This window comes from Mastigoproctus giganteus, chromosome 8, assembly GCF_048544385.1.
Source record: "Mastigoproctus giganteus isolate SK-2022 chromosome 8, ASM4854438v1, whole genome shotgun sequence".
NCBI lineage: Eukaryota > Metazoa > Arthropoda > Arachnida > Uropygi > Thelyphonidae > Mastigoproctus > Mastigoproctus giganteus.
Window position 1 is genome coordinate 174,381,669 of NC_143582.1, and position 22,202 is coordinate 174,403,870.

At 35.8% G+C, this 22,202-nt stretch overlaps 1 protein-coding gene across 1 annotated transcript in view; it reads left to right on the plus strand.

The window, feature by feature from the left end:
• Positions 1–22,202, plus strand: part of LOC150082019 (uncharacterized) — a 115,644-nt gene that overhangs the window by 37,579 nt on the left and 55,863 nt on the right. The window contains exons 2-3 of the mRNA XM_090379068.1: positions 1,437–1,579; positions 16,576–16,665. Coding sequence (XP_090235194.1) covers positions 1,437–1,579; positions 16,576–16,665 — 233 coding nt within the window. The remainder of the gene's footprint in view (positions 1–1,436; positions 1,580–16,575; positions 16,666–22,202) is intronic.

Sequence of the window (22,202 nt, forward strand, 5' to 3'; positions counted from 1 at the left end):
AAGGGAACGAATAGGTGAAATGGGAAGTGGTTTTTTTTTTTTTTTTTTTTGCTGATGCTGTATAACCTTGCTTTCTTGCATCATTTGCTAATACTAATGTTAACAAGTATCTTCTGTTTTTTCAGCCCTCAACTCATACACAGTACTATCTATTGATTCTAATACTGGGATTTTTGGGATTTCATAAAAAATAATAATAAAAAATAAATAAAATAAATAATCCATGAATGTTGAAGATTTTACATGTACCTTAAAAATAACAATCTACAAGGAAAGTCGACATCAAGGAATATTTTCTCAATCCTGCACTTACATAGCATTCTAGATTATTATAGGTTCTGTCATATTGGGATTACTTAAAAACAAAGGGTAACAAACATTAATTTTTTTTATTAAGACTAGGCAGGTAAGAAGAGGAGGAAATAAGTGTAGAAACGCACATAAAAAGACTTTCTACCAGAGATTACAATCTAGTGACAATTACATTTATCGTTATACTACTGTTCAGTGTGGATGCATGCAAATTTTTCTATTTAGAAGCTGGAAAAGAATTGTGTATGTATGTATGTATGCTTTTAAATTGTACCATTCCTTATTTCCTGTTTCTTAAAATAGAATAAATTCTTTACCAATTGATTCTGCTACTAAAGAAGTGACCAATAATTCATTCCATTCAATAATTCAAGACATTCATTACGTGAGTCAAATGAACAATGTACTGGTTTAATAACACACATTACAGTTTCAGTACCAGTGCCCTCTGGAATCTGATTTGATTACTTACCCACTTATCTTTGCAGTGGCAAGTGCTAGACTACTGTCTATCCAGCAGCAACTCACTGTCTTTCAAGAAAAATTTATGCTCCAATTTCTCTTTTAAAGATTCAGGAATTTTTATTAGAATTCTCTATTAGAAATTACTTTTAAGAAAGGTATGAAGTTATCTGTTGCAGCTAGGATTTGCAAACATTGTGAAGAGGTCATCCAAATTTAAATAAAATATAAAAACTAAGTATTATACTGACTTTTATGATGCCAAACATTTGTAAAGCCCTACACTTAAGAACACCACATTCCATTAGTATGTAATTGATAAATTTAAATGATAAATTTTAGGATTGCTTTTCAAATTTCCTGATTTTTCTTTTGCATTTATTTCTATTTTAAATGTATTTTTTCACTCATACTTGTTTAAAGTTTTTTTAAAATTCTTCTTAAACCAGTTAATAATTCCTGTAATTTGACATTTGTTATATTTATTGCTTCAATATTGAATGTTTCCAGTTTAGCATCTGTTTCACTTAAAATTTGGTGATATAATTAATAGAAATTTATTGAAAATGAATTATACCTGATATTTACAATCATCTATAGCTTTTAGTAATTTTTATGTATGTGCTGCATTTTTTTTTTTTTTTTTTTTTTTTCTTTTTCAGTAGCTGAAATGGTAACTGTCCTTTCAGACAAATCCTTACTCCATGTAGAGAGTGAAATGAAAAGAGCAGCAGATATGAAGGTTCAAGTTATGACATATATACGAAATAGTGTAACTATATATTCAGCAATTCTGGCTTATGAGGTATTTATTTTTTTATATATTTTTTTCATCTCTCCCATCATTATCTTAAATAAAACTACCCTGAATTTCTGAAAATTAAAGTATTTTTCATGAGTTAAAGTTCGTGAGTCAATTTTTCCACTAGTGTGTAGGTAGTTACTTGGAAAAGCAACTTTATAATTATATGTTATGTTGATTATAGCATGCTGATCTTTAGCAGAGTAGCAAATTAAGGTAATCAAATTGGTAACAGGTTCTAATTGATGTAAGGACAGCGTAGAAGGTGTGAACCACAAAGCTTGACATATAGACAATTTGGGTGGGGGGGGAAGCTGGTAGAGGTATATAAGGAAATCACTAAAAAGTTTACTTTTGGGCAGTATGTTGTAGATCATTAGAATGAACTGCCTGCCACAGTGGTCAAGACAAGTACTTTCCAAAGTTTATTCAAAGTGAAATTGGATGAACCCCTTTTTGACAACGGGAAGGTGTGAATGATAGAAAATCTTTCCTTTTTTTTTTTTTTTTTTTTTTTGGCATAGAAGCAAAAAGTCTGCTTCCATGCATCATTTAGTCATTATAACACTAATGCTACTACTGAATGAAATGAGAGACCTAAAAAAAGTTGATGCATAGAATTGTTATTATGGATAGTAAAACCTTGATTATGGATAGTACCCCCCCCCCCTTGTTTGGAGAGGATTGGATTCAAATCCATTGAAGACTAGAGGAATTCTTGAAAGACTTCCAAATCAGAGCTGTACTCAGCTGATTTCAGCTGAGGAGAGAGAGAGGAGAGGAGGGGGCCAGGTTTTTCCCCATACGTTTTCAGGTTTCAACCCACACAACATGTAGGATCATATGGATTCAGTGCACTATGATGATTCATGAAGCCCGAAACCACCAAACACGATCACAGTTCATCATCATTCTACTCTTCCATTTGGCACGGGTTGAGTCCCTATTTAGATATCGTCCTCTATTGTTGTCAATCTATTGAATCTTGCATCATTTGTTGATAACTCTAAAAGCCTGTATTTTCCTTCAAGCATTGGAGCCATTCTCTTTTGGGTCTTCCTGGTGGTCTCTTATCTCCAATTCTTCCTGTCAGTACTACATTAGGCAGCCTGTGTTGTTTCATCCGGTTCACATGTCCAAACCACTGAAGTTGTTTTTCGTAGATTTGCTCTATTATTCTGTGTTCAAAATTTAGATCTCTCCTTAATTGTTCATTAGTTTGTTCTCTCCTGTTTGTTTTATTGATTTTCCTTAGGCATCTCATTTCAAACGCCATTATTTTTTGCCTTTCTTTCTTATTTATTCTCCAATTCTCTGATCCATAAGTTGCTGTGGGTATGATGACAGTTTCATATAGTTTAATTTTTAGACTATTTGAGATTTTATTGCTCTTCCATATGTTTTTGCGTTTGTTCATGTTTGTCCATCCGATGTTCAGTCTGTGATTAATTTGGTCAATATTACTTAGGTTTCCGGTTATTAGAGAGCCCAGGTATTACAAATTTTTGTACTTGTTCTATTTGTTGATTTTGGATGTTTATGTCTGCTGTTTTTTCTGATTTGCATTACTTTAGTTTTATTTATATTAATATTAATTCCATAACTGTTGCTTGCTTTATCAATGTTTGTTAATATTTCTTTTAGTTGTTCTTTAGTTTCTGTTAAAATCACAATATCATCTGCATTTTATGTGGTTTATATTTTTTCCATTTATTGTTGTGCCTCTTTTTTCTTCAATTGATTTCATTAGTTCTTCTAGGTAGATATTAAATAGATATGGAGATAAAAGACATCCCTGCATGACTCCGTTCTCTATTTCAAATTTCTCTGTTTTAAGGTTGTTGAATTTTACTATTGCCTCTTGTATTTTTGTAGAAATTGTTTACAAACATGATTATTTCATGATCAAGTGGGATTTTTTGTAGTTGCTTCATTAAATTTTCTCCGTTTACAGAGTCAAATGCCTGCTTGAAATCGATGAAGCATAGATAAAGAGGTTCCTTCTTATTCCAATATTTTTCTGCAATGATGTTTAGTGTGAATATTTGGTCTATTGTTGATCTGTCTTTTCTAAATCCTGTTTGCTCTTTCCCTATTGTTTCTTCATATGTTTTAAGTATCCTATTTTGTAAGATCCTTATATTTTATATATATGGTTTAAAAGGGTAATGGGTGTATAATTCTGACAATTTTCTTTATCTCCTTTTTTGTGTATAGGTACTACTATTCCTCCGTAATAAGGCCTCCGTAGCCGAGTGGTTAGGAGCGGGAGTGCAGTAGCACACGCTCTTTGAGTAGACCGGGGTTCAAGCCCCTGACCGCTGAATACGGTCGATCTGCCAACCCGCACTGGACCAGCGTGGCAGATTATGGTCCGTTTCCCTCAGCATGAATTGTTGAGGAGGCTTCCATCCTGCAGTGGGTTGATAATGGCTGCACTTTACTTTTTACTATTATTCCACTTTTCCAGTCTTCTGGTATATCACCTGTAAATAAAATTAGATTAAACATTACAGTTATAGATCTTATAGGAAGTTATTCAATATCATAGGAGTAGAGATGTGATGCAAGGAAGCAAGCTTATATAGCATCTGCCTAAAAAAAAAACTGCACCATCTGTCCATCTTTTCTAATAATTTCTCTAATCCTTCCTGAAATTTATTCAAACTACCCACTTACACCAACACCAAATAAAAGTTTATTTCAACAGTTACTCTTGCTGAAAGCAAATTCTTGCAACCATCTCTTCTTTTTTTTTTTTTTTTTTTTTTAATTTAAATTTATGCCCCATCATGTGTATCATCTGAGAAAGGGTAAGGATGTCATCATACTGTTTACTGAATTCACACAAAACCTTAAACACCTCAGTCAGGTATCACTGCAAGTACCCATTTCTAGATGCTGCAATTTGCAGAACTGAAGTCCTTTTTTGTGTCCCTGACTAACCTTGTTGCTTTTCTGGCTACCAATTCCAACTGATCCACATTCTTTCAGAAATGAGGCCTCCAGACCTGTATACAGTACTCAAGATACAGCCTAATCATTGCATTATACAGCAGGATAATCACTTTCTTGTTCCTGCCGATAAAATTTGTTGTATATTATTGACAGAATCCTCTGACTCCTAGCAGCTTGTCTGCATTGTTCAGAGAACTTCATGTCAGCCTACAGTTACCTTAGGTCTTTTTTGTGCTCCACTGCTATGAGTGTCATAACACCTAACTGATATGTTAATTTGAGATTACTGCTCTCTCCCTATACCTTTATCAATGTTATATCTCAGTTGTCAATTCTCAGCCCATCTGTCTAACTCCTATAATTCTTGTTGGAGTAAAAAAAAAAAGCAAAGTGCAGCCATTATCAACCCACTGCAGGATGGAAGCCTCCTCAACAATTCATGCTGAGGGAAATGGACCATAATCTGCCATGCTGGTCCAGTGCGGGTTGGCAGATCGACCGTATTCAGCAGTCAGGGTCTTGAACCCTGGTCTACTCAAAGAGTGTGTGCTACTGCACTCCCACTCGGCTACGGAGGCCCTTGTTGGAGTAGCATGTCCTGATTCCTGACATTAACCACTCTGGCTACATATCTTCAGTATGTAGCCAGAGTGGTTAATGTTAAAAACATTATGTTAAAAACTTGATATGCTTTCATCAATAATGTTAAAAATATATCAAGAACAGTAAGGGGTCCAGCAGTGAACCCAGAAGGACTCCACTAATAACATTAGTCCAATGCCCATTAAAAACCAGTTTTCTGACATGCAACCATCACTTTATCCACAGCAGCAGCTTCTGCTGTGGATAAAGCCACACTGCTCCAGTTTCTTCAGCAGTCTTTCCTGTGGAAGAGTATCAAAAGCTTTGCTGAAATCTTCAAAATTATTCTGAATAATTATTTTTTCATTGTTCCTTTATTTTTGCATCATTGTGGCTAACCAGATTGATCAGACAAGATTTTTCCCTCACAACTCAATGCTGTGATTTCCATATACAGCCACTCCCCGACTTATGTAAGGGTTGCATTCCACAGAAATCTACGTAAGTCGGAATTTCCCTAAATGCTTATGCAGCACTCGCAACTATGTGCGCTGAATTTGATTGAAGCAAAAAAGAAATGTTCGATGAACATGTAAATAGAATTATTTAATCATTTTTTATTTCATGCATAGGAAAAATTACAAAAGTGTATACAAAATTACAAAAATTTCAAAATTATAAAATTACAAAAAGAGAGAGGAGACAGACATAATGCCAGAAAGTTTTACCTTTCGAGCATCGTTGCCAGAATTAACTCTCCAGCTGATAAGCACACCTCTGCAGAAGTTGAGGGCTGTGGAGATTTAGAAGAAGGGGTTTTTTCCAACACATCACAAAATTTCTCTGCAGCTGCAGGATCGGCACTGGCGACATCACTGCATACTTTAACGTTTTGGAAACCAACGCGATGCGAGAACCTATTAAACCACCCGTTGCTTGCCACGAACTTGGCTTGGGGTTCACTATACTTATCCATAATATCTTCAAAAATACTTCTTGCATTAGCTTGAATAATGGCCTTTGGACTTAGGGGCACTTGCTTCTGGTTTTCCATCCATATTATTAATAACTTTTCCATCTTCGATATAGCACCTGAACGCTGTTTTGTGATCACAAAAGAAGCGAGACTTAATTCTGTGGAATAGATGACAAACTTTGTCCTGCTTTGTACTTCTTAATTAATCATCTTCATTTCTAAATCAATTTTGTTTCATTTCCTGGTACTGCCAGCACTTGTACTTTCCGTTGATCCCTTCACCATTGTAATAAGTAAATAGGAATGAAGAGAAGATTCTGAAAATTTATTTACGTTTTTTACATGATTGAAGATTTCAGTGAAGGGGAACCCATTTCACCATAATACCATAACATAAAAACCCACAGAATTCCAGTTATTGGAATTATCGCAAATGCAATAAGATCGAGTTTACTACCCGTTTATAATAGATTTCACTAACAGAAAAGCCCAATAAACTGGAAAGTGCAAATTGTTTTTATTGTTTTATGATAGTTGACTTCCAGAAATATGTTTTAGAAAAATATCACAAAGGCATTCAAAATTGATTCTTATAACGGAACATATGATAACGATCAAAGTGTTGCCCAATTTCCGTTATAAAAATGACCTTTTAGAGAGATAACTAGCTTAGTTATATAGCGAAAATTTAGCTTCCTAGGTCTTGGAATGATTACCAAACAAAACAATGTGTTATTGGGTTCACATTATGATATTTTCACAATACTTCCATTTATCCATACAGATGCAAAATACGTTTCCATATTTTTTTCAGTTTGCACCGGCCAGCAAAAACTTACATAAGCCAGGGAGTGCCTGTAATTTAATTTCCCATATTGCTCACTTCACTCTTTTATCCCCCCCCCATCCATTGTGAATGGGAGAGCTATTTGCACATTTCCAATCTATAAGATTTCCTCTAAATCCAGCGGGTTTGTTTTTAAAGAAAACCCCAAACAAAAGATATTAGAACCTATAGAATTTAGTATTGTATGTTGAAGGTTGAGAAGACAAGATATCTGTTGACATTAGACTTAAATTTCTGTAGATTGTAATTTTCAAGAGATGTGTGAAGGAAGGTTGTTCCAAAAAAATTGAAGTTAAATAGATATATGAAAAAGAACAGTCAGTTCTGTGGGTGTGAAGTTGGACAGTAAATGGATGCTGACGGGTTGTACCATGAATTCAGACTGGTTTGGAAGAGGAAAGAGGAATTATAGATGCTATTTCAGAAGAACAGTGTCCATGGAAGTACCTATAGAAAAGGTATACAGCAGAAACAAATCGTAAATGAGACAGAGTGGAGGGACTTAGTAAGAGATGAGTCATTAATTAACCAAATTGCCCTCTTCTGAATGGAGTCTAGAAGCCTGAGAGAGGTTTTGGGTGCACCACCCTCAGATGTGGAAACAATATTCCATGATAGGATAAATTTGAGATTTGTATAGAGTGGGTAATTGTTTATAAGAAAAGTAACAGAAAGAAAACCCAGCTTTTTTTTGATGCAGAGGAAGCAAAATTTGTGACATGCTTATGCCGAGAGAGAGAGAGAGAGAGAGAGAGAGAGAGAGAGAGAGAGAGAGAGAGAGAGAGAGAGAGAGAGAGAGATTAGGAGTCAGGATAATCCCTAATAAAGATATGTGATCTGATCTAGAGATCTCAGTATCACTGAATATAAGTATAGGACCAGAACTGAGTTTTAGAAGGATTGAAATTAACTAAGTTATCTTTGCCCCTTTGGAGATCAGTATTTAAGGAATTTGTGGGGGATATTCGAGAAGATGAAACTGTTTGTGCAAGGCAAGATTGTTCTGACTGGAAGGTGGAATGAAATGAGCTGTCATCAGCAAAACTATAGATAGGATTTCCAGTCAATAGAAGATCTTGTAGAATACCAGTTGGTGTTCTGTAAGTTCTTCTTAATGATCCATTTTCTTGTAGAACAACTCTGGAAAGTGAAAAAAAAAAAAGGAGTGGGACAGACAGGAGAGGAACTGATGACGATAAAGAAGGTAGATGATAGGAAGACTTTCCACTTCGAAATAGGAAGTTAAAGGGATATAGGGGACATCCCTGCTGAAGGAGCCCATCCTTCATGGGCTCCTTCAGCAGGGATGGGTTGGTAGAGTCCACCAGGCGAAATGGCTGGGATGGGAGGTGGAAGGGAGACAGGGACTGTAGGGGGTTTCAAGTCATAAGGCCAGGGCACCCTATGTGGAGGGAGAAGATTGCACTGTGGATATTCAGTGCTTCTCTGTTAGTAATCCCACATCAGCCAGGCCAGCTGAAGCTGGTGTCAACAAATCCCATGTCATGACACGGAAGAGAGGACATGATGTCAGCAGTAGGGGGGGGATTTCCTGGTAGGTTGCCACCACTGTAGTCTAATCTGGGGGAGCCTGTTAGAACAACGGAAACTTTACATGTACAGGAACTTTCCAACTTATGTAATACTCGACTTCCGCAAATTCGACTTAACGTAAGTTTTTGCCAGCCGGTGCAAATTGAAAAAAATATTGGAAATGTATTTTGCATCTGTAGGGATAAATGGAGGGTATGTGAAAATATAATGTGGACCCAATAACATATTGTGTTTTTTTTTTTTTTTTTTTAAATTTGTTCCAAGTCCTTGGAAGTTGAAAATTTTGCTATACAGGTGACCTCCGCTTAACGCTGATAATTCGTTCCGGAAAAACAGAGCGCTAAGTGAATCCGCGCTAAGCGAGCGCCGCATTCCCATAAGGTAACATATGTATTTGTGAGTTGCGGTCGGTGCCATAGGATATTTCCTAATCAATAATAAACAGTAGTGAAAAGATGCACAAATGTCGGTCAAAATATTTAATATTCAAATATTTGTACATATAAAATATTCTGCATTACATACGTATATAATTATGTGGTAACTACTTACTATCAAAAATAAACTTAAAATTCCAATTAAAATAATGAATTTAATTGATTTAATTTAATTGATGAATTTAATCATTAAAAATGTGTGGGTTTTGGGTTTCTTTTAGGCATTCGTTTCCACAAAAGTCCTGCTTCATCTATGTTAAAAACTTGTTGAGAAATATAACCCATAATATCCCTCCTTCAATAATTTTAACAAGTTCTTTTTTGAAAGTTTCGGCTCCTTGATCTGCACTAACGGCTTCTCCCTGGATTTTAAAATTCAACCAGCCCCTTACCAGTTTTAAATGGTTCCACGTTTTTTTTTTTTTTTTTTTTTTTTTAGGCGAGTTTTCTTCAGATCATCATATTGGCTAATCTCTTTCTCTCTCTCTCTCTTTTTTTTTTTTTTTTAATATTTAACTTAACTGAATTCTGCATTGGAATATTATCGTCAATAAAATTAGTCTTTCCATTTCAATCCTAATAACTGGCCTAGTCCTAGTTGCTTGCAATGGAACAGCTATCTTTTCCGCTGCTAAAATTAATTCTTTATTTTTTTATAATTGTTCTTACAGTTAAACTTGCAAGTCCTAAATTATGGCACACACCCGCTTGTCGTTGACCGGAATCAATTCGCTTCAAAACGTCTAATTTTCAAATTCAGTCTTTTTCTTACATTTATAGTCTTCGTACTGCGCCCAGACGTTGTTGCTTTTTCATTCCTGTCGGTTATTAGCTCTTCGAAAATGTAACTGCATTGGTTGCATTAATTATGATACAACGTTTGAGTAAACTGTCCGTTACGCATGATGTCTAATACTGTACCGAGTGATGACTAGACTTCGGATAAATGCATATAACGCAAATATTACAAGCAATATACTTGATCATTTTTTAAAATGTTCATCTCGGAACTACGTAACAAGTCACTGTACTGCAATTAAATTAGCACGTGGGAAAATTTCGCAAATCGGCATGGGAAACTTTTTAATGCTGTTTTGCTATTCATTATCAAGCTATCGACTCCATCAAATGAAACGATTTCGTTAAATATGCCAAAAATGCAATCTGTAAAAGAGCCTTATGGTGAACTGTGACAGCGTTATAGTCAGATACGGGTTATAATATAAGAACAGCATTATAGCGAATCAGCGTAAAGCGAACCGTGTTATAACGGGGGCCTGCTGTATTACTATCTATCTCTCTAAAAGGTCATATTTATAATGGAAATTGTACTACACTTTCATTGTTATCATATGTTCCCATTATAAGAATCAATTTTGAATGCCTTTGTGATATTTTTCTAAAGCACGTTTCTGGAGGTCATGATTAAAAAACAATAAAAACAATTAGCACTTTCCGGTTTATTGGGCTCTTCTGTTAGCGCAATCTATTATAAACAGGTAGTTGTTGTTTTTAGGAGCATTAGCAACTAAGGCCATATTGCTCCGGGATATGCGGTGGTCATTCCTTGACCTTTCTGCATCCTCAGTATTTAGTGGTGACGGGCTCGAACCCCGGTCTAATCAAGAAGCCTGTGCTACGCACTGCTGTTCCTTCCCACCTGGCTACGGAGGCGCCCATAAACAGGTAGTAAACTCGATCTTATTGCATTTGCGAAAATCGCAATAACTGGAATTCTGTGGGTTTTTATGTTATGATATTATGGTGAAAGGTGTTCCCCTTCACTGAAATCTTCATTCCTATTTACGTATTACAATGATGAAGGGAAAGGGACTAACGAAAAGTACAAGTGCTGGCAGTGCCAGGAAACAGAACAAAATTGATTTAGAAATGAAAATGATTTAAGAAGTACGAAGTAGGACAAAATTTGTCATCGCTGCTTCAACAGTGAATACTATTTTAAAGAACATGTCAATGGATCAATGCACTTAAGATCAACAGTGTTCAGGTGCTATATCAAAGATGGAACAGCTATTAATAATATGGATGGAAAATCAGATTCAGAAGCAAGTGCCCCTGAGTCCAATGGCCATTCAAGCAAAAGCAAGAGGTATTTATGAAGATATTAAGGATAAGTAAGGCGAACCCCAAGCCAAGTTCGTGGCAAGCAATGGGTGGTTTAATAGGTATCGTGCTGGTTTCCAAAACATTGAAGGATGCTGTGAAGTCACCATTGCTGATTCTGCAGCTGCAGAGAAATTTTGTGATGTGTTGGAAAAAATTATTGATAAGGCGGATATTCAATGCAGCAGATTTTTAACTTCGACGAGACTGCTTTGTATTGGAAAAAAATGCCGGATCAAACATACATTGCCAAAGAGGAAAAGACAATGCCAGGTTTTTCCCGCTACATTAGCCCCAAGCTCTTGCATGGGGCTAATGTAGCGGGAGATTACAGATTAAAACCACTGCTAGTGTACCATTCTGGAAATTCTCGTACGTTTAAGGGCATCAATAAAGCCACCATACCCATGCATTTCCATTCGAACCAGAGAGCATGAATAACAATATCTCTCTTTGAGGATTGGTTTAAATGCTGCTTCATTCCTGAGGTTGAAAAATATTGTAAAGACAGCGATGTTCCTTTTAAGATTTTGCTTTTATTAGATAATGCTCCTGGACATCCTATGCATCAAGATGATTTCAATTCGAACACGAGAGTCATATTTCTACCGCCAAACACGACTTCGCTCATCCAACCTATGGATCAGGTGTTATTTCGAATTTAAAAGCATAGTATTTAAGCACATTTGCTCAGGCATTGTCTGCAGTAGATGGTGAGAAAAATTTTATGTTAAGAGAATTTTGTAAATTTTACAATATTTACCATGCCATCTTAAACATTAATAAGGCCTGGGTGGAAATAACTAAAAGATGTTGAAATGGCGCATGGAAGAAAATATGCCCACGGCACGTAAAAAGCTTTGAAGGGTTTGAAAAAGATGAATCATATGAAGAGGTTACAAATAAGATTTTAAAGGTTGCAGAGCTACTTCAGTTGGAGGTTGTTGCCAAAGACATGGAGGAGTTAATAGAGGAAGAAGAGAAGGAATTATCTAACGAAGAACAAGAACTTATTGACTTGCAGGCAGGGATAGTGAAAGAAGAAAATGCTGATGAAGCTCAAGATGAACCAAATGAGGAGCCGAGATGCTTCATCGCCAGAGAGACGGCAATAGCATTTTGTGAAATTGCATCAGCAATAGTGAGGTTTGAGAAGATGGATCCTGACAGAAAACGATTCTTAAAAGTTAACAGAGGGGTGAATGATATGCTTGCTTTCTACAAAGAAATCTATGCTGAAAAGAAAAGAGCCACCGTCCAGTTATCTATTAATATATTCTTTTGTAAGGTTGAGCAGCCGACCCCTTCTAAACCTCTGCAGTGGCATACTTATTAGCTGAAGACGTCGATTCTGACAATGATGGTCGAAAGGTACTACTTACTGGTGTTATGCCTGTCTCCTCTCTTTTTTTGTAATTTTATAATTTTTAAATTTTTTAAATTGCACGCTTTTGTAATTTTTCTTGCGCATGAGATAAAAAATTGAATAAATACAATAAATAATTCTGTTCACTTGTTTGTTGAACATTTCTTTTTTGATTCAATCAATTCAGCGAGCACAGTTGCTTGTGCAGTGCACAAGTTTGATTTTCCCCCATGTGTGTGCAGTGCTGTACAAGCATGGGGGAAAATCCAACTCACATAGAGTTCTGGCGAACACAACCCCTTACATTAATCATCAAGTGACTGTACTCATCCAACTTGCACACCTGTCAAACTTTCATTTACGCAATTACCCCCCTCCCCCTCCATATATATATTTAGGGGCAGACTGAAAAACAGCTCACATTTATCATCTTACTTTAATCTACAGGTGCCACCTAAATATAGCAACTATCAAACCATCAGGTCAGTGCTGATGGGATTCTTCCTTTTGCTCAGATTATGCACATGAATATATTCAAATTGAGGAAGAATACTGTTGTGGAAGTTGATAGCTTAAATAAACTCATTAAAGAATTATACAAATTATTGGAGGGAAATGGATAGGTGAAATGGGAATTTTTTTGGCTAGCGCTGTATAATGGCTGATATAATGCTGTATAATGGCTGATATAACGCTATATAATGAAAAAATTACAATAGTAGTGTAAAAGGGGCATCATTTTATTTGTATCTCATATTGTGCACTTCCTTCACGAGTTGCCATGTATTGCACTACCTTGAATAAATAACGCTTCACTAAAAGAGAAGACTATTGTTACTTATGGGTGGTGCCCACTGAGAATAAGTAACAATAGTCTTCTCTTTTAGCGAAGCGTTACTTATTCGAGGTAGTGGCAACTCTGTTGTGAAGGAGGTGCACAATATGAGATACAGATAAAATGATGCCCCTTTTTACACTACTATCATAGTTTTTTCGTTAGAGTTATCTATGGTGTATTTATATCGATATTATATAGATAATTTATACTCTTGAACATATGATGCCTTGCTGCATTTAGTTTGACTTAAAACATTTTAATTTCCAAAAACCAATTTTTTTCTGTTTTATGTATTTTCTAGACTACATTCATTGTTACTATATATTTGAAATGAAGAAGAAAAAAAAATTAATTTTCAAAACATTCAATGCTAGTTACAGTACTTAATAATACAATAGTATGTATTTAGTTTTTAAGGTGATTCAATTGCTGAAATCTTATTACACTATACTTCATTAAAAATCATGGGCAATGACACCCATACTAGAGGCAGCACTCAAATGTGCAATCTTTAATCCTTAGGAAAGTATATTCTCCACACTGGATCACTCTTGAGGCATGTGTTATTTTGGCTTAATGTCAGTGACCATCATTCAATGGAGATTTTAGGGATCAGAGCAATGGCATTATCTAATCCATCAAAATAATGAATTACCCCCAAATGCATAGGCTGTATGCATAATTTCCAAAAATCCAGAACATGTTGTGGCGCCTCCGTAGCCAGGTGGGAAGGAGCAGCAGTGCGTAGCACACGCTTCTTGATTAGACCGGGGTTTGAGCCTGTCACCACCAAATACGGAGGATGCGGAAAGGTCAGGGAATGACCACCGCATATCCCGGAGCAATATGGCCTTAGTTGCTAATGCTCCTAAAAATCCAAATAACAACAACAACAACAGAACATGTTGTATTTCTGAGATTCCCAGATATCTGTGGTTTTACTGTAATTTATTTTTATTTTCTGAAATATTACTGTCAGTTGTTGATGGTAAAAGTTGCCAGTGTGGAATATACAAGGCAACCCCCCACCTTCAGACAAAATTTCTAGTACTACTGACAAACTCAAAATATCGAAATAACAAAAAAAGGTTGTTTATATTTAACTCGACTCTTTATCATGTGTATTTTGTGTACTGAATTTAGGGATCAGATGATAATACACTGGAGTGTATTATCATCGTATTGTAGTTTTAAATGTTTTCCAACCTTATGTAGAAATAAAACACAACGAAAACGAAAACTGGAATCTTGATAACTATGTATTTATAATAAATTATATTTGACTGTATTTACAATAAATTATATTTAACTTTACAACTAAAATATATAAAATATACATTAAAATATACTGGGTTAAGAACAATAAAACCATAAAATACATTAAAATATACTAAATTAAAAGCGGTAAAACCATAGCTTTCGAAGGCTCCTGCCTCCTCCTTCAGCGGTTTCCAGTTTTCGTTTTCATTGTGTTTTATTTCTACATAAGGTTGGTGGAAAACATTTAAAACTACAATATGAATATACCCAACCTCAGAGGCCTGTTTGAAGAATTGTATTATCATCAGTTTTTCTTTAGTGTCAAAATTTTGGCAGCAATTGAAGGCTTTGTTTTTTTGCATTGTTTGTATGTTTATTGAAGTGCATACAGATACTGTGATACATAAAGACCTGTAGTATCAGTACGTTTCCCGCCCCCCTTTTGAGTTTGCTATGGCTACCGAACAAAAGTTATTTCCAGACTTGTTCGGCTGCATTTGCAAATGTTATGTAGTCTGAAACATAACATCATTAGTGGAGCCAAGTTTTGCAGTATTTGGGAATGCCTATGGATGATCACAACATGTGGTAGTTGAAGTCAACATTAGAGGGATGGTTTTATGGTAGTTAAGTGTATACTTTTTGCTATATCTTGGATGTGGAGAGAGCCCACAAACTATCACAATGGCTGCTTCTTTCGTAATAACTGTTGTGATAGTTTGTTGCTCCAGTGATATACAGTGAAGAGCCATCGAGTCCCACTCCACTTTCCAGAGAATAGTCTCCAGAATTGGATGATGAATTTGGTGAACAGGATAACTGGGATTACATCTCAATAGTCTGTTTGAATATGTCTAACCAAGTTGAATACAGAGCTCCTGACATCTCATTTAAAAGAGTGGAATCTAGTGGCCTGCAGCTGCAAGACTTCTATGTACAGAAAAAGACATGTCGCTTATGCATTTTTTTACAATTGCAGAATCCCTGTGCTATATTTTGATTTAATTGGTCTTTATGAAGAAAATGGGGAATAGACAGGATGTCATGGAGTTACAAAGAGGTATGTCAGTGCACATTTAGCAGCTCCTACTACAACAGAGAGAGAATTTGCACTTGTGGAATATTCTGAGACTACTACCATTCAAGTCTTTACCAAATGAAAAAATCCCAGGAAACATCCAGGAGTCACGACTTCAGCCAAAAATGTAAGGTGACTGAGTGAAATGTGTGTGTAATATCCAGAAAAGATTATCAAGTATAATTGTTGCCAAACAACAGAGCAATGAACCTCTGCATTTAATGTGGAAACTTCACAAGGGATAAGTACCTGTACCATGTGAAGGCTTGTACAAGGAATGTACCACAGGAGTGTTGCACCTGCATGGTCTACTACTTGTTTAGGGAGCCACTGACTTAGAGAATACAAAAGGATGGATGTATGAGGACTGGAGACAAGTCATGATCCATAGAATCCATGATTTTTTGCACCTGAAGAGGTATATATGGAAGAAACCACACAAGGCACTGGAACCATCCTACTGTGTACCAATAGTACATGCTCCCAGAGGAGATGTAATGGTGAGGGATGTTTCCTGGCATATCAGAAGATGGTTGTAGTCAAATAAACCTGTTTATTCCTATAGATAGGAGTACTTTCACAATGACAATGCAACCACCTACTGTATCAAATGCGTAAGAGAGGAAGACTTCAAACATTTGTTCTGGTCATCTTAATCCTGTTGGGCATCTGTGGGATGACAGATGCCCAACAGGATTAAGAAAGGAGTGATCATCAACATGATATTCTAACATTCAAAGACAGTCTTGTTATACAAATCTGGTATTCCTTGTGTTATATTTAAATATCACAAGAGCAAGAAGCTCATGGTTCTAATAAAGCAGTGTATTACAACGAATAGCAGTCTAACTTTTGTTTGTTGTTTTCTAACATTAATAGGCAAAACACATGTTTATGATGCAATTTATCTTTACTAAATTGTTGTGAATTTTACAAATATGTAGTTCATTTTTATTAAGGGTTTTTTTTTTTTTTTAAGCCATTAAATCTCCAAGAGATACATAGAGAGCTAAAGAAAGTAGGTATGAAGTTATCTTTAAAAAAACTAACAGATATTGTTGATGAGGAGGTAAGTCCACTGAATCTTAATTATACTGTATATTTAAATTATAAATTTTAGAGGTCAGAAGTGAAACACGAATGGCATTCTTGTTGACATGACCAGAAATGCGACTTAAAAATTTTTAAGTAGTAAAATAAAGTATATAGAAAAATAATGGAACTGTTTGACTGAATTATATTGGTGTGTGAATTTGCCTTCAGTATTTTAGACCTTATTATTCTAGCCAGGTGGGAAGGAACAGCAGTGCATAGCACATGCTTATTGATTAGACCGGGGTTCGAGCCCGTCACCACAAAATACGGAGGATGCGGAAAGGTCAGGGAATGACCACCGCATTTCGCGGAGCAATATGGCCTTAGCTGCTAATGCTCCTAAAAAAAAAAAAAAAAACTTGTAAGAAGCTATAAGGCACTCCTGCTGGAGTGCCTTATAGCTTCCCCTTGGAAAGATGAGGCATCAGTGGCTGAATTCCTTCTTTTGTTCTTTCATTAGTCATGGAGACATATCGTCTCACTGACTTTGTAGAGTTTTTGTTTTTAAAGAATTTTCTTCCATTCATTCTAGTTTTTCATTTTTGGAAAGCCTAATAAATCTGCAAAGAGACCCACCTCACTGGATTTTAGCAGTGAGGTAGTATGTGCAGGCAGACTTTATCTTACTACTTTAAAGTTTGTAAGTCACGTTTCGTTTATTGTTGACAAGAATATTTAAAGGGAAGAGAGCGGTCATGCTATCTAGGTTCTGTGTACAGGTGAACTAAAGGCTCAGGGATTAATGATTTGGATTAATTTTTGCTTTTAATTTATTTAATATAATATAAATTTAATTTTAAAAAAATTACTTTGTGATATTTTGTAAATTTAATGATGGTTCTTACAGGATAAATACTGTGTCAGAGACTATTGTGACTTGGGCAGAAATGGCTACAGGCAGTTTTCTTCGTTTCACAACTTCATTGCTTACATTCAACGGTCAATTTAGTTGCTAACTATAGCCCAGCTGATGATTCTTTTCTTTGCTCCTGTTGCAAGAAGTGTACTGAGCTAAACTTAAAACTTGGTGCATTGCTTGAAGAATTCCAGTCACTAACGAAATGGGTACTTGTTCAAGAGACAAATGCAGATTTAAGCTTGTCAGGGACTAAAGTTTCTAGTAATCTGCCAAATAACCCCCCCCCCCTCCAAATTTGGGTATCAGAATAGAATAAGCAAGTACAAATTTCTCTGGTTCAAAAGGATTTAGTTGTAATGGGAGATTCCATTGTCAGGGAAATGGGTAATTTTTTTGTAATAAGGATAGGTGGTCTAGCACCAGGGGTGTTTTCCAGGAGCAACAATTAATAATGTTGCTAATAGATTGTCAGATTTTAAAGGGAGCAAAGAGAACATTATGATTCATGTGGGGGTTAATGATATTAAGTACATACATACTGACAATTTGTTGAAAAATATATGACAATGCTGAAAAAAATGTCATGAGAATGTGTCTCTGAACTTCTGCCCAGGCAAGATAGGATGAACTATATGCTGTGAAAGCTTGGTGAATTAAATCAAGGCTTGAAGGACTCGTGCATGGCTTTTGGGGGAAATTTAATCAGTATTGGCTACACTTGTAAGTAGAAGGGATCATTTTGTAGAGAATGGGATATACTTGAACAAAGGTAGTGCAAAGGTTTTTGCCAATACCATTATTATTATTAGCCATATGGTGCAAGGAAGCCTGAGGCTTATGCTGCACCAGCAAAAAAAAAAAAAAAAAATCCCACATTACCCTGAGAAAGAGAGAGTGTGTCAGAAATAGAAGGTAATCACCAAGAAAGAGAAGAATGATGATATCTAGCTCAGGACCCTGGGTTTGCCAAGCACATTAAGGATACCTTAAGGATGTTTGTCAGATAAAGGTCAAAGTAACACAAACATGGTTCAAGAATTTTGTTTGTTGCCACTACAGCCAACGTTGACAAGATGTTCAGATGGTAGTGGCATTTCAAATGAGTAAGGTAAGTCATGCTAGAGAAACGTTTAAATAACTTCAAGGCATGGGTTAGGGTAGTAAACTATAGAAGAATACCTAGTCTTAACTGTGCAGGCAATTGTTGTTGTTATTAGGAGCATTAGCAACTAAGGCCATATTGCTCCGGGGATATGCGGTGGTTATTCCCTGACCTTTCCGCATCCTCCGTATTTGGTGGTCACATGCTCGAACCCCAGTCTAATCAAGAAGCGTGTGCTACGCACTGCTGCTCCTGCCCACCTGGCTACGGAGGCGCTGTGCAGGCAATAATGTTGGGAGTGAATGTGAACTCCTAGTTAGGACAATATAGTAAGGCTAATGAAAACATGGTGCCATCCAAAAATAGGCGATGAGTTTCACTGTGGTATGTGCAATGTATTTAGGAAGGATGGGGAAGATAGAAGGGGTAATGGGGGTGCATGCTAGTAATGGAATCTGTGTGATGTTGATTGGAAGCAAAATTATAATGAGAGTAGTTACACCTACTCTCATTATAACTTTGAAAATTCTCCAATGGGAAACAAAATTTTTAAATAAACTATATGATTGTTATTTGTATCAGCATAGGGAAAGTGCTACAGGAAAAAAAATATTCTAGACCTGACCATGAATCAGATGACATCATCAGGCTGACATATGGGAATCATTTGACAGAAGTGATTACAGAGTTCTAAGTTGGATGATAAGGAAAGGAAGAGGCAGCAGCTGTTAAAGGCAAAGGATTGTGTTTCAATTTCAGATAACGACATTATGACAACTTAAGGTTGTCATAATTTCCGTAATCTATCAACCGTGGAGATAGCTCATAGAGTGTGAATACTTTAGAATTGTGGTATATCTTTAAAGCTATAGTCACACAGAAGTCTTGAAAGTGCATATATACTGTTAAGGAAATATATCACAAGGAGGATTTTAAGATGGATGGATAATGAACAAACCAATTTAACGGAGCAGAAAAAGATGGCACGAAAATATTAGAGCAATAAAAAAAAAAAAAATTGAAGCCTATAAGAGCTAGAAACTGATCTTTAACAATATGAGAGAAAAGTTTAAGCTGGCAGAGGCAGATTATGAGAAACTGCTGGCTATGAGAGCAAAGAATGGTGGAGAAAACATATGATAACAAACGTGAATACTAAGAAAGAGCAAATCAAATTGGACTCTTGCACAATGGATGTTGGAAAGTTATAAATACTGATGTTGTTGAATTGACCAGATACTTTGCATAAAAAAGCATGAAATTAGTGATATTGAAATTTCAGATTAAGATTAAGATTTCAGATTAGAAAAGGTTTAAAGCCTAAAGGTGAGTAGGGCTCCTGGGGTTGATGTTATTTGCCCAGTAATTTTGAGGGAGGTGGCAAGAGAGTTCATTGAACCATTGAGGTTAATTATGAGATCATTACTAGACCCTTGGATTAGAAAAGTGTAATATATATATATATATATATATATATAACATATGTAATAATTATATATAAAAATGGCTTTAAGAGTGAAGTGGGTAACTATCAGTTGGCTTCAGTGGTAGAGGGAAGATAATGAGGCAATGATAAAGAATGCATTAAAGGATAATTTAGATAGAAACGGAGTACTAAAGGAAACACCACATGTTTTGGCATGAAAATCATGTTTAATTCATCCTGGTTAGCTGTTTTGACAGAATCACTCATGAGCTGGATGTAGGAAATAATTTTGACATTGTTCAGTTAGATTTCAGTAAAGCATTTGACTTGGCCCTTTGTGAGGGTTACTGTATAAGCTGAAACATGTTGGAATCACAAGGAAAATCCTTAGATGGATTGCAGGATTGATGTTTATCTTTCAGATTGAGCTGACATTAGAAGTGGGGTTCCCCAAGGATCATTACCGGGACCACTCTTCTCCTTAAATGGCATTGATGAAGCCATAGAGGGCATGATGTCAAAATTTGCAGACTAATCAAGATTGGTAGGTCATCATACTACTGTTGTATAAGGCAATTGTGAGACCATGCTGTGTCCATGTATGGAGACGGCACATAAAAAAAAGACATTGAGCTTCTTGAAGGTGCCTAAAGATGGTATTACACCTGATAAGACTGGCAAGATAGTGCCTATATAAGTTAAGACTTCGAATTCGTGCTTGGAAACTAGACGCCTTAGAGGAGATTTGACTGAGGTGTGTAAGGATCTAAGAGATTAAAGTAAATGAACAAGGGTGAAATTTTTACTGATATGATTCTAGAACTAGAGGCCATAAATTCAAAAGGGGGAAAAAGTTTTAGACGGGATGCTAGAGAGTTGTTAATTATTGGAGTAAGTTGCTCTGTTTATTGTTGAGGCTGCCAACTTTGGGAAATTTGGTCAGCTGGATAGATACCTATGTGGGGGGGGAGGGGGTAAAATACGTTATTTAATTTTTTTTTTTTGGCCAGAGCAAAAGCCGAGGGCTTCCTTGCACTGTATGATTGATACTAATATTGTCTGTACATATTATGTTTTAGAATAATTATACAGTAAACCCTTTAAAATATAAAGGGTTAAGCTTAAACCCTCAGGGATTAAGAGGAGATCTAAAAATTTTCCAGATATTTAGAGATATGCTTAGTAGCTGAGCAGTTTCAGAGGAGCACATTTCAATTAATATTAAGCAAGAAACAACTGAATGTGTTTAGAGATGTAAATATTTATAATGCTTATCTTGTTCTTTCATCTGTTTTTACAGCCATATTATGTCAAAATTTGCAGACTAATGAATTCTGCAAATTTTGACAATCTGGCAGCTCACATTGAACAACTTCTTTACACAGGACATAGCTGTGTAAAGAAGTTCTTCAATGTGAGCTGTCATGTACACAGAACATTACTTTCAACAGATAGTTTTAGCTATATTACAACTTTGAAAACTGAGTGTGTACAGCATGACAGCTCACATTGAACAACTTCTTTACAACTGTTTTGTCAGTGCATTATCACTAGAGAATAGTTGCTATCTAATGAGAGACCAGTTTGTCCTAAACCAGGCTGTCATAGCAGGCCCATCTTTTAAACAAATGGGCAATTATAACCTTTGGAAGAGGCTAGTTGTTTGAAAGTAATGCAATTCGAGGGAAACTCATTGTCTTGTCATTGCAAGACAGATTTGTTCTGAGAATTAAGACCAATGCATTATCTACGTTTAAATCCTGCTGGACAAAATAAAGGACAGGATAGCCCTGCAAGCAGGGCTATCCTGTCCTTTACTTTATTTCTTTAAAAGCTGCAAGCAGCTTTTAAAGAAATTTCACTTTTTTGCATGAATTCTTAGACAAATGTAAGCATTTATTCATGTGCCAGATTGCTTTCTTGACATTTTTGGATTCTTTTTTTTTTTTTTTTTTTTTTTGTGAAATGTGCTGGATTTTAAATTCCAGACTGTCAAGTGCCAGATTTTACAAAGTTTACTGTGTATGTAACTAGTGGGCCCACACAGTTATAGCAAACTTGGAGCTTCACCCTACCTCTATAATTCCAACAAAAATTTTCACAAGTCCATAATAAGGACATACC